The 13729-nt window shown below is 30.5% G+C and overlaps 1 protein-coding gene across 10 annotated transcripts in view; it reads left to right on the top strand.

Annotated features, from left to right (window-relative positions):
• The window catches only part of LOC113080815 (CUGBP Elav-like family member 4), a 67326-nt gene extending 55989 nt beyond the window's left edge, over window positions 1-11337 (top strand). For 5 of the 10 annotated variants that reach the window (XM_026252860.1, XM_026252862.1, XM_026252865.1 and 2 more), the window contains exons 8-11: window positions 384-533; window positions 1654-1716; window positions 2792-2872; window positions 4260-4627. In XM_026252860.1, the coding sequence (XP_026108645.1) occupies window positions 384-533; window positions 1654-1716; window positions 2792-2872; window positions 4260-4591 (626 nt within the window). In that variant the 3' untranslated portion in view covers window positions 4592-4627. Of the gene's footprint in view, window positions 1-383; window positions 534-1653; window positions 1717-2791; window positions 2873-4259; window positions 4628-5542; window positions 5952-6861; window positions 7011-11146 lie in introns of those variants that run through there. The other 5 variants (XM_026252866.1, XM_026252867.1, XM_026252869.1 and 2 more) reach the window with 3 other exon arrangements.
• Window positions 11338-13729: the final 2392 nt, after the last annotated feature.

Genomic DNA, 13729 nt, shown 5'->3' on the forward strand with positions numbered 1-13729 from the left:
AAGACTGTGAACACTGTGATTATTTTAAAAATAAGTTGCATTAATGCAAACAGATGGCTTTAAACAAAATCACAGGTCTGTGTTTAACGGTTTGTACATTATCATTAAAACTGTTGTTCCATATGGAGTTTTTACTTCTGGAACCCGACTGCTGCGCTCCATTTGCTCGGCGTCACTCTCTGATTGGTGGAAATTGTAGACTAGAGCATCATGGGTAATGTAGTTCATCACCAGGAAGTCCTGTGTTATCACGCAATCCTTAGCATATATCTTCAATTAACAGCTTGTAGCTCACAGTAGGGTTGTATAATGTGTTATGGTTAACACTCAGGTTCCCTAAAGAGAACACACATGGAGTTTTTCCTGCTGTTTGTTTCCTCCAGGCACCAGCACTCCTCCAGGCGTCAGTGCCTCCGCTGTGCCCAGCATCACAGCTCCTCTCGGGGTGAACGGCTTCAGCGCTCTCCCTCCCCAAAGCAACGGACAGCCCTCCTCCGAACCCATCTACACCAACGGCATCCATCCGTACCCAGGTAACACCACTTACTTCACTTTACCCTGCTTTGCATGCACACCATCTTTGGATTTGAAACAGTAGTGGATCAGTGTAAAACAACCAAGACTAGCACGAGCTGTTTTGACGCATCATTTAATTAAAAACATGTTTATAGCAGAGGTGTTTTCAAGCCAATTCATTTGCATTTGCATTGACAATGCTTTCAATCTTAAGCAACTTACATTGCATTAAAAATTTATATGTTATGCATAACAGACATGTTCAAAATAAAAATTAAAATTAAATTTTTTTATAGAACTCTCTTCTGCTCATCAAGGCTGCATTTATTTGATCAAAAATACAGAAATAAATTGCAAAATGTTATTAGAATATAAAATAATAGTTTCTATTTAAATATGCTTTAAAATATAATTTATTTCTGTGATGCAACGCTGTATTTTCAGCATCATTCCTCCAGTCTTCAGTGTCACATGATCTTCAGAAATCAGGAAAATATGATGATTTATTATAAGAATTATCAACAAATATTTTTTTTGGAAACTGTTTGGAAACTGATAGCTTTTTGAGGATGCTTTGATGAATTTTTTTTTAAAACAAATGGCATTTATTCAAAATATAAATCACATTTAATGCATCCTTGCTGAATAAAAGTTTTAATTTCTTTCAAAAAAAGAAAGAATAAAAATGTACCGACCCCAAACTTTTGAACTGTGGTGTATATTATTAGAAAATATTTTTCTATTTTAAATAAATGCTCTTAAAATAAATGCTTTTAAACTGTTTATTCGTCAGATAATCCTGAAAAAGAGTATCCAAAATAATATGAAGCAGCACAACTGATAATAAATCAGTATATTAGAATGATTTCTGAGGATTATGTGCTGAAAATACAGCTGCGCATCACAGAAATAAATTAGATTTTAATGTATATTCAAAGAGAAAAAAGTTATTTTACATCGTAATAATATTTCACTATATCATTTTTTTTCCCTGTATTTTTGATTGAATAAATGCAGCCTTGATGAGCAGAAGAGACTCCTGTAACAAACATTACAAATCGTTCTGATCCCAAACTGTTGACTGGTCGTGTAAATGAATGCATTCACTGGTGTGTGTGTGTGTGTGTGTGTGTGCAGCGCAGAGCCCGACGCTGGCCGATCCTCTCCAGCAGGCGTATGCCGGCGTGCAGCACTATGCAGGTGAGTCTCCTTAAGTTTTTTGTGTTGTTTCATCTAAATAATTGTGTTTATTTACCAATGCATGTTCAGTGTAAAAATATCTCCTGGCAGTCAAGAAAGCGATGTTTAAATTCACGACTGATTTCACTTCTATTTCTTCCATCACACTGGAAATTGAAGATCAGGTTGAGAGCATTGCATTGTGGGATACAGTATGGTTTATTGTGTTCTGCACATGCTGGAGAATGTAGCATTTCTATACTGTGCACAGAACACATGCTGAATAATACCAGGGATATTTGAGGATTATTTATAGATTATTATGTGTGTTTTTAATTAGCTTTTTTATTTTAATTTTGTTAGTATTATTTATATACTATTAAAGATTTATTTATTTTATTATTATTTTTTTTTAAATGTAGTTTTAGGAAGAGGTTTGTAAGTTAACATTATTTAACTATTTTAATTAATATGAACAAAATTTTTTCAGCATGTATTAATCTTAGTTTATGTTAATTCCAACATTTACTAATGCATTATTTATATTTATTAACTATTTATTAGTTATGTTAGAACTACTTATATATTATTAATTTTTTTTTAGTCCTAGTTTTCATTTTCATTTTAGTTTAGGTTTGGTTTAACTCAGCATATCAGTGTTATTTAAGTATTACTTTTGTACTATTATAATATCTGTTAATATTTTTTATAATTTTTTATAGTTTAAATTTAAATTTTAGTTTAATTTAATTTTATAATTTTATTATTTTTAGAGTACTTTTTGAGTTTAATTTATTTTAATCATTTCTAATGTTCCTTTAGTGTACTTTAAGCTTTGTTTAACAAAAAAGTTTTTATTTTATTTAAAATTATTTTATTTTTATTTTTATTTTTATTTTTATTTATTTTTCACCATGATAATGCCTCGGCTCCACACAGCAAGAGTAACATTTGAAGTCAACTCTCTTTAATAAACAGGAAGACTCCCTAAAAAACACCTTTGGAAGTTTGTGGAGTGTGTGAAGGGTGAAGCTCAGATCTCTCTCTCTCTCTCTCTCTCTCTCTCTCTCTTTCTCTCTCTCGCCCCGGTATACAGCAGCCTATCCTGCCGCTTATGCGCCAATCAGCCAAGCGTTTCCCCAGCAACCAGCCATCATCCCCCAGCAGCAGCGTGAAGGTGAGTGAGGCTCCGCCCCCTCTGCAGAACAGGTGATAGTTGCTCTGAGAGACAGACGCAGAAATCACATCAATCAAACCAGAGCTGGAGCAGAAATGATCAGAATCCATCTACGCTCAGGATCCTGTGTAAACGCCTTCATCAAAATTCATATATCACAGTTTGAGGCCTGGGAAGATGGAAACCAGAATTGTTTTAATGATGTTCTGATGTGTAAAATCACTATAATGTTTCTGTTGTCAGATATGAAAGCATGAGTCGGTTTATTCAGAAGTTTATATCGAGTTAAATAAAGTTTTGCAGAACAGATGCTTGATCCTCCTCATCCAAGCACTACAGATACAATCTCTTTGCTCAATATTTTATAAAATAAAATAAAATGTTTTATTTTATGTTTTGCATTTTCTATCATTTTATTGTATTGTAATATTATTTATTATTTTACTTTATTTTTTCTCTTTTATTTTGCTTTCTCTTTTTATTAATTTTATTTGTGTCTCATTTTATTATTTATTTTATTGTTAATACTTACGATTTACTCCATTAGCTCTGTGATATTTTTTCTTAATATTTCTGTAGTATTAAATTTGTTAAATCTTTATTTATTTTTGTCTTATTTTATCATTTATTTTATTCTCAATGCATATCACTCCACTAGCTTTTATAGTAATTTTATATTTTACCATAATTTCATTGTTTTATATCATTAAATCTATTTTATTTATTTTACTTTTAGTCTTGTTTTATGATTCATGTTATTGTCAACACTTATTATTTGGTCCATTAGCCTTGTTTTAATTAATTCATTAATTTTTTTCATATTTTACTACTATTTCATTATTTTATGCAATTTCGTATGTCTTTATTTATTTTACATTTGTTTCATTTGATCATTTATTTTATTGTCAGTAATTATCATTTACTGCATTAGGCCCGTTTTATTTTAATAGTAATTTTATATTTATATAATTCATTAATGCAAAGTTATGTTTTGTCTTTTCATTTGATTTGATTGGTTAATTAAAACAATTATTTAATATTATATTGTATTTTATTATTTATTCTATTGTTAAAATGTATCATTTATTTGTTACCACTGTTCTAATTTAATATTAATTCACATTTTGTTATAATTGTATTATTTAATGTAACTTTTTTTTAATTAGATTTTTTTCTAATATATTTTACTTTGTTTTGTCTTTTTATCTGATTCGATACTAATACAGCAATTTAATTTATTTTCTCTGTTTTATATTTTTGTTTTTGTTGCTTTATAAAACAATAAAAACAGGTCTGAATCTGTGACTGAGGACAGGATCCTGCTGTGAATGTGTGCGCCGCTCGGCCTTCTGGGTAAATCTGATGAGCGTGTGTTTCTCTCTCTCAGGACCCGAGGGGTGTAACCTGTTTATTTACCACCTGCCGCAGGAGTTCGGCGACGCGGAGCTCATGCAGATGTTTCTGCCCTTCGGCAACGTCATTTCTGCCAAAGTCTTCGTGGACCGAGCAACCAATCAGAGCAAGTGTTTCGGTGAGTTCCCACAATGCCCGGCGGTTATCAGTCTCTCTTCGCCACTCTTTGTTTTGCATTTTTCCCAGTTCTGCCGCTTCAGGACTGATGTGGTCAGCATCATTTATACATCTATTATTATAGAATTATTCATTAGCTTTTGTTTTTATATTCATTTCATAATTTTTACAAGTCGTTTTGTTTCTTAGTGTTTCATTAGCATTTGTTATTTTTAAATATTACTATTTAAGCCATCTTGAGTTTTTATTTATTTAATAGTTAATCATTTTATCTGGAAATTTGTGAATTAAAAAAAAAAAAGTAAATTTTTTGTTCGATTTATTTCAGTGAGTTCTCTTTTTCATATTTAATATTTATATTATTTATCTTTATTTCTATTAACTAAACTGTTTTAAATAGATTAGTAATTTATTTTATTTATTTATATTTCAGTTATTTGCCAAATGAAGCAGTGTTTATTTTTTAATATGTTTTTTGCTTAATATTCTATACATATATTTTAGTTTTTTACTTTATTTCAATAAACAGATATAAATAGTTTTAGTCTTATTTAACTTTTATTTTTTTATTTAAACTTATTTCATATATATATATATATATATATTTTTTTTTTTTTTCATCTAATATATATATATATATTTATTTTTTTCATCTAATATATATATATATATATATATATATATATTATATATATATATATATATATATATATATAGTTTTATTTCAATTAACAATTTTTTTTAACAGTTTTAGTTCATTGTTTGCCTGACATTTATCTTTATTTTTAAGCTTTATTTTAATTGTTTTTATTTTTAAGTTTTATTTTAATAAACAAAGTGTTTAATAATTTTTTTTTTTTAGCCTTAGTCTTTATTCAAATGTTTTTCACTTAGTCTCCAAGAGATATATATATATTAGATGTTTCAGCTTTATTTCAAATAACAACGATATTTTTAGTTTTAGTTTTATTAATGATAATAACCCTGTCATCAAACATCTCGCAGCTGTATGAAGACTGAAGTACTTCCTGCGTCTTCATTATATTTCTCATAATGTACTTCCTGTTTCATGTAGACGCATGCTGAAGTCTCTTTCTGCATCTTTACATTTAAACTTTATTTTCCTCTCTATTCATTAAGATCTAGCAGTGTGTCGCTCCTCCAAAGGTGCAATAAATCGAGGCTCAGGAAGGAAATGAGATCAGGTGTTTTTCATCAGTTTCCTGCGGTGTGCAGAGGAACAGATTCTCTCTCATGACTCTCTCTGGTGTCAGTGCGATCAGATTCATCTGTTTATCTGAACGTGTTGATTGTGTTAAACACACTCCCTTCTCTAAAGATGTTGGAGCTTCATGATGTGCTTCTGTCTGTGGTCAGGACGGTAACGATCCTCTCAACCTTTCACAAACCTCTCAGTTCAATAAAATTCATTTTTGTAAAATTATATTTTGAAGTCGCTCACAATCAACAAAATGAGCTCTGACAATGTTTTTTTTTTTTTTAAGTATTCAGCTTGTTTGTTATGATTGCTGTATTTTCCCAGTGAACTCTTTCCAGTTTTATTTTATTTATTATTATACTTTTTTTATTATTTGTATGTTTATATATATATATATATATATATATATATATATATATACATATATATATATATATATATATATATGTGTGTGTGTGTGTGTGTGTGTGTGTGTGTGTATGTGTTTTATTTTATATAATTTTATATAATTTTATTTGTATGTTTATACTTATTTATACATTGTTTATATGTAAAAACGTACATCTAAAAAAACTGGGATTCATGGAACTGCTCAAGGATTTAAGAAAAGCAAATTTTATTTTTAGATATATTTTTGTTTATAACCATTTTTTTTCTCAATATTATAATATATATATAATGTTTTCTCAAAACTACTTTATGATCTCATCTTCTCATCCATATGATCTCAAAAAATTGTTAGAATGTAACAGATTAAATATATATATATATATATATATAATTTTATTCATCAATTATGTATTAAATTCATCAAAATACACTTATAATGTTACAAAAGATTTCTATTTCAAATAAATAATTTTATCAATTATATTAATTATTAAACAATTTTATTTATTTATTATTATTATCAATAAATCAGAGTTTCCCAAACTGAATTTCACGAGGAAAGGTTCATGAGTTGTTGATTGAAAGCTAATATTTTATTTTAATTCATTTAACTATAAAAAATGTATTCATTAATTTTATTTTATTTAATAATCCATAGTTTCTGGATTTAATCAGGGAATATTCATGGAAAGGGCATTTTTAATTTTACTTACTTTAATTCTAGAAATATATATTTGATTAGATTGTTTTATTGGGTTTTATGTTCTGTGAGTATGGCTGTGTTCATCATTCTTCAGCGCTCACAGTCTTTCACAGACGATGATCCTGTGGCTCTGTGTTTGTCTCTCAGGATTCGTCAGCTTTGATAACCCGTCCAGCGCTCAGGCGGCTATTCAGGCCATGAACGGCTTTCAGATCGGCATGAAGAGACTCAAAGTCCAGCTGAAGCGGCCGAAAGACGCCAACCGGCCGTACTGACCCTGAACTGACCGCTCACAGGTCAGAGATCAAGAGCTGCACCTGTGTGCTTTCAGAAGCTATTCAAACTAAAGATCTCATTCATTTTCATGAAGTGATGAAGTATTCTTATTACACTATTATTATAGAATAACTAAGTCTTGATTTTCTCATATTCCTGTCATTACAGACTCAATATTCTCACTGATCTTTTACAGACAAATCTGTCAAACTCTATAAAGGACATAAAAGCATCCCAAAAGTAGTTCATATGATGTTCTTTCTCAGTATTTTTTGTTTAAAGCACTATATTAATAAATAAAGGTGATATTTTGTCTTATTTTTCAGTACCAAAATCTGAATATTCTTCAATTGACAAAATGCCATATTAAGTCTTAAAACTTACAATTATATTTATTTATTCATTCCCATTAATCTTTTTTTTTTTTTATTGTTCACCATTTATTTATTTTTTTCCATCATTTTTCCATTATTGATCCATTTATTCCATTATTTTACCATTAATCTCTTTTTATTCATTTTTATTTTATTTATTAATTTTTCCCATTAAACTTTTTATTGTATTTAATGTTATTTATTCCCCATTTTTTTCCATTATTGTGTTTAACCATTAATCTCTTTTTATTCATTCTATTTTTGTATTAATTATTCTTTTTATTTAATTTTATTGTTGTATTTTTTCCCATTTATTTATTTATTTTCATTATTGTGTTTTACCATTAATCTCTTTCTATTCATTTTTATTTAATTTTGTTTCATTATTTATTTATTTTTTTCCCCACAATTGTTTTTTTCCATTAATAATTGTTTTTTTAGTTTAGTTAAGTTTAGTTTGTTATCATTGTATTTCTTACAGTCTTTGTCATGCCATCATATCAGTTTTTCCCCAAATGCACTCAGATTTTCCCCTCCATTGCATCTCTCAGATCTCTTTTCAGTGTGTTTAACGTTGCATGAATAAAAAGTATTTTTCTCTTTGTGTTCCTTTGAAGATTTAAAGTCTTCCGGGTTGGGAGTGACACAAGTGTGAATGTGATAAATAACGCACAAGAACTCATTCACCTGTTTGTGTTTGTCTTTAAACTCATTTAGTCTTCCAGTACTAATGTGCACATTCCTCTTAATGTTTTGTATATCTGTCATGATTCATCCGCTCAAGATATAATCACTCTTCCTGTGAATGTGACGAGACGGAGGCGGGATCTTGTGTTTCTGTCATGGCTCGGGGCGGCTCTCTCTCTCTATCTCTCTCTCTCTCTCTCTCTCTCTCTCTCTCTCTCTCTCTCTCTCTCTCTCTCGTTTGTTTGGGACGCTCTGGTGTCCAGCGTTGTAAGTCCGAACCCTGCTTGTTTCAGTGGATCTGCTCTCTCTGGGTCGCTGTAGCCGGGTGATATTGAAGGGTTGTGAACTTTAACCCCTTCATTGCTGTCGTACCCTGAGTTGTTGTGCTCTTCCTGGTTGAATGTGGTTGATATTTCTCTCTTTCTCTCTGTTTTCCAGCTCTGTGTATGTTTGTGTGTTGAAGCTTTGCTGCGTTTCTTTTTCTTTAAATCGCCGTCTCTAACAGTGAAAGACTTTTATTCTTTGAGTCGAGTGAAGAAAGGCTTCATTAAAACATTGTGTTTTTGTGTTATTTTGTATCGTTACAAATATCTACACATTCTTAAATCAAGATACTTTTGCTCAAGAAGCAAAATTAGAAGTCAAAGTTTATCATTAAGACAAAAATGTAAAAAACAGTAAAAAAATAAAAAATTAAATAATTATTCTATATTTTTTATATCGTTGTTTCACCTTTTTTTTCCATCATTGAATTCTTTTATTTAATTTAAATTAATGTTATTGTTTTTTATTATTTTATATTATTTATTTTTATTTTTTGTTAATGAATGTTTGTCCATGGATTTAGAAAAAAATGATTTTGTTATGTTTATTTTTCTTTTAGTGAATAATTTACAGTTTTTTTCTGTTAAAAGTCACTTAATTTTGATTAAAAATAATAATAATTAAAACAAGATTTAATAAAAGTCAATGTGTCTTTATTAAAAAATGTTTAGATATTTATGCTGGAAATGACTTAAAATATTAAGTCTTGTTTTCTGATAAAAAAAAATAATAATAATTTAAAACAAGAAAATAAACATTTTCTTTTTTTTTCACTTTTAATAATATTGTATTTTATTAATTGAGCTTCTTGTTTTAAACATCAACTCACTTTATTTTGATGCATTTTCCAGAAAACAAAACATTATATTTAAAGTCGATTTGCTTCTTTAGTAAATCTATCTTGATTTAAGAAAGTTTAGGTATGTGTGCGGGAAATGCAAAAACAAAATGCAATTTTTTATTTATATATATATATATATATATATAAAATGCATAATTTACAAAAAACAAAAGTACAAAGTAAGAAAATGTTTAGCGGTGTAGATCCATCCCTGTTTATTCCTAATGTTTACTAAGTCAACAGTAAATCAGATTTGTAAAGCAGTGGGTGTTAATGTTAAAGGTTTGGACTGTAGAAGCTATGTAAAAGTTATGACCTGGAAACATTTCTATAATGGAAACCTGAGAATCCGTCATGTTGCTGCTTCTGTCTTGTAGCTTATGCATTATATATTATCACAGCAAGATTTGCTTTCCATTGTGTGGGTTTTGAGGTTTCTCCTTGCTCAAATCCATCAGTTTCTGTTAAAAGCTTGAGTCAGAGATCGCAGTACGGTCGCTCATGGTCTTGTCTGTCCGCTGTAGTTCAGTTTCAGGTCACGGTGTTTTAAAGGACACAGAAAGACGAGCTGCTGTATCAGAAAAGCCATACTTGTTTGTATGCATATATACGCTTTTTGAGATGTCAGAGCTCTTAGATGAAACCTGTCGAGAACATATCTAACATGCACCTCGCCCCAAAATCCAAGGAAATATATTTTAATTTCAAAATAAATATAGTGCATTAAAATCTCAAAAGAAAATAAGCTCCTATTCTGAGCATTTGGACACCATACTTGGCTACACGTCATTTCACACACTAAAATAAAATAAAATAAAATAAAATAAAATAAAATAAAATAAAATTGTTAGTAAATTGGTATAATATATCTCACACCCAAATCAATAGAAAGTTATACGTATTTAAAAATAAAAATATTATATATTAAATATATAAATATATATATCATCATGTTCCTCACCATTGTTCTGCATTGTTTTCATGATAATTAAGACATTTCCTCTCAAATTCATATGCAGATATGCATATGCATGTGCAATTTTTTATGTCAGTAATGCAAAAAATTATATAATAATATTATTATTATATAATTAAATATTTTAATTAAAAAGTATATATTTATATATCTTATATAATTTATATATAAAAATCTAAAATTATAAAATTAAATATAAAATCAGTTAATTAATATAAAATATTATTTAAATGGTGCCATTTTTATGTATGGTTTTTATGCATTTTACAAAGTATGTTAGGGGTTTATGTTAGTATTTGTTAAACTGCTTATATGCTGTTTTTTTATGCAATTTTTTTTGTCAAATGCAATAAAATACTGAAATTAGGATCACACAAGAAAATACTGAGAATTACAAGCAAACTCCAAAGTAAAACATCAAATTTGTTGGAGAAACAAGTTTAATTGTAATGAAAATTGAAAGTAATGTCACAATATGCAAAAAAAAAAAAAAAAAAAAATTCTGGATGAACGTAAAAGTTTGGAATTATTCTAAATGTACAAATTCATTGTTCTCCATTATTTACACAACAATTAAGGACCTTTTTTTATTACTGTAATGCAGAAAATCAACAAAATATTATTTAAATGGTAATTTTTTTATGGTTTTATGCATTTTATAAAGTATTCATATGTATATTTTAGGATTTGTTGTACTGCTTGTAAGCTGTTTTTTTTATGCATTTTATTTAGTCAAATGCTTTAAAATTAATGCAAATTGAAAGATATGTAATGCAAAAAATCTGATTATAAATGCATAATGTAATTTCTTGCTTATGTCTTTTGATATTGGGGCTGGAATACGAGGTGCACATGTTTTCTTGGACAGCTGGTGTCTGATGCAGTTTAGAGCTGCTTGAATCTCCAACTCACTGTCTGCTTCTCTCTCTCTCTCTCTCTCTCTCTCTTTGTCAGATTGAAGGACTACAACCCCTAATTTCCACAAGTGCAGTATCAAAAGACTTTTGCTCTGCTACATATCACAGGAAAATCACTGAGAGCTGGAAAAACAGGAGGATTTTTTTTTGCCAACTTTATTCTTTTTTCACTTCGGCGATTGCAGGATGCTTTTTTTTTTGCATTTTGCAGAGACTGAATTTTTTGCTGCTGTTTTTTTTTTTTTTTTAGATGAGATTGGAAAAAAAAAAACTTTATGAACAAATTATGCTGAAAGCATACATAAACACACACACACACACACACACACACACACACACACTGCTGATAACTTCAGAATATCCTTGCCTTTACATGCAAACAAAACTCTGTTGAAACCCTCATGTAAATATATTGATCTCCACACACACACACACACACAAACACACAGACACACACACACACACACACACACACCAGCCTGCTGCCATTTTTGGTTTTCGTGCCTACACTGGTTTCGCGTGATCTGTGCTCTGGACCAGAATCCAGGAATATCTACATGCATCATTCCTTAGAAAATAGGGACCAAAGGACTACACGCTTTTTAAAAGATATATATAAATATATATATATTTAAAAATCAAAAACTCTTAACTCGTAGCTTACTAATATTAACAGTAGAAGAACGTAAATCTGTGTGACAAGAAAACCTTTGCTCCGGTAGCTGTTTCTTGCTCCGGCGTAGATTAGAAATGTAGAATATAGGAGTAGAGTTGCTCATTTTTCCTTTTTTCTATTTATTTTTATTAGCGAAGATAATACTTGAACTTGTGAAGGAAGGCCGGAAGATGTACAGTAAACTTTCCGGCTTCTGGATCGTATCGTTCATCATGTCGCGCTCTTTCTTCATTCCAAGATGAGTGGAACGGACGAGGAACGTCTGTGATCCCAGAAGCCTTTGTGTTCGAGCGACAATCCACAGTGAAAGGCCAGACGATCAGAACGTGGCTTTTTGTACAGAGACGCTCGTCTCAGACTCTAATGAGACGAAACGGAGGAAGACGAGGAGGTCGATAGCTACAGAAACTGCCAAAAGAACCACAAAAGGAAACGCAATCTAACTATGATCAATTGAACTGATCAAACTGTTTAAATTCGTGCAAACCTGCAGTCGCGCTCTATAAAAGATCTTGGTAACACTTTACTTGAAGCCTTTATAACGCATCATAATGCATTAGATATTTTCACAATTAATTGCATTACTGCTATGCATTATAACATTTACAGATTGTTTGTTGCATCATAAAAAGGTTGTTTGTTATGTTGCAGTGCATTGTACTTTCTAAAGGAGTAACCGTATTTAATAATATAACTACATTTAAGTTAAGAGTTAAAGATATTTAAAAACATAAGCTGCCATGACTTATTGATCAGATCACACAATGCATTATAATGTGCAATGCAAGCCGTAATTAATGCATTTGAATACTTTTATAATGCATTATACGGTATATAAAGGATTCGCGTAAATGTTACCAATGTGTTTACTTCGTCAACATGAAACCCGATTAACTTCTGTTTTAAAAAATGTATTTTATTCACAGAGAATCGATTCTCTATGACATATTGAAAACAAGACGTGGGCTTGATGGCGTTGAAGACGTCTTTAATTGGTGATAAGTCCAGAAACACGTCTGGATTTGATGTTGACTTTAAAGAGAGAACTTGGAGATGATTTGGATTGGATTGTGTGTGTTTCTCCACACGTACTCTGTCCAGATCATTATATAATGGGATTTCATGCATCTATTCTGTATGAACTAAATCCTCAAATCCAGACTAGTACAACACAAGCCTAACAAGGCCATCTTACTTTACGATGAAGCTCAACGGTTTTAGAAACACTGCATCGGTTTCAGGTGTTTTTGTGCTGTTCTCATGATCAGGCCTTAAAAACAATCCTCACCTCTGGAGATTCATTGCCATCTTTGTGAAAGATTGCAGGTCTGTTCCTCTTCTGTGTGTAAAACAGAAAGCAGAAAGGTGAGCATCTCTCAATGGGCAGGTCTTTATCTAGTCATCGACTGCGTGCGAATTAGAGGGAAATCTGGATGTCATGACCAAACCTGACCTCTAAACCTTCATGCCAGCAAACGAGACGTTGCTTTTATCCTTTAAAAAAGACGCTCCCTCCAGGATCCCAAAGGACCAAAACCATGCACTTCTGCCATGCTGCCTGCGCTTGAACGCTGATGCACAGACACTGATGAGGTAACGGCCTGCCCATGCATTACTGCATACATTGCTTTACTCTGGTTCTTTTTATTGCTTGATTTACTCCATCCTGCGCAGATGAAGCTGCATGCTGGAAAACGCTTCTCAATCATAACAATTTGCACTAGTTAGTTGAAAACCTGCCATGTGAGGGTCTTTCTATCTGCATTATCATTCTGTATGAATATACGTCTGAGAAACTCATCCTGGATTCAAGTTAAGTCAAACCTTCAGATTAGTTTGTAAGAAGGGTATTAAGAAGTGCCCGTGTTGTTTGACTTCATTGATATACTATTATCATTTATGTTCATATTTTGAATTAGACTTTTGCGGGTTTTTTTTATTATT

This window comes from Carassius auratus, unplaced genomic scaffold, assembly GCF_003368295.1.
Source record: "Carassius auratus strain Wakin unplaced genomic scaffold, ASM336829v1 scaf_tig00032091, whole genome shotgun sequence".
NCBI lineage: Eukaryota > Metazoa > Chordata > Actinopteri > Cypriniformes > Cyprinidae > Carassius > Carassius auratus.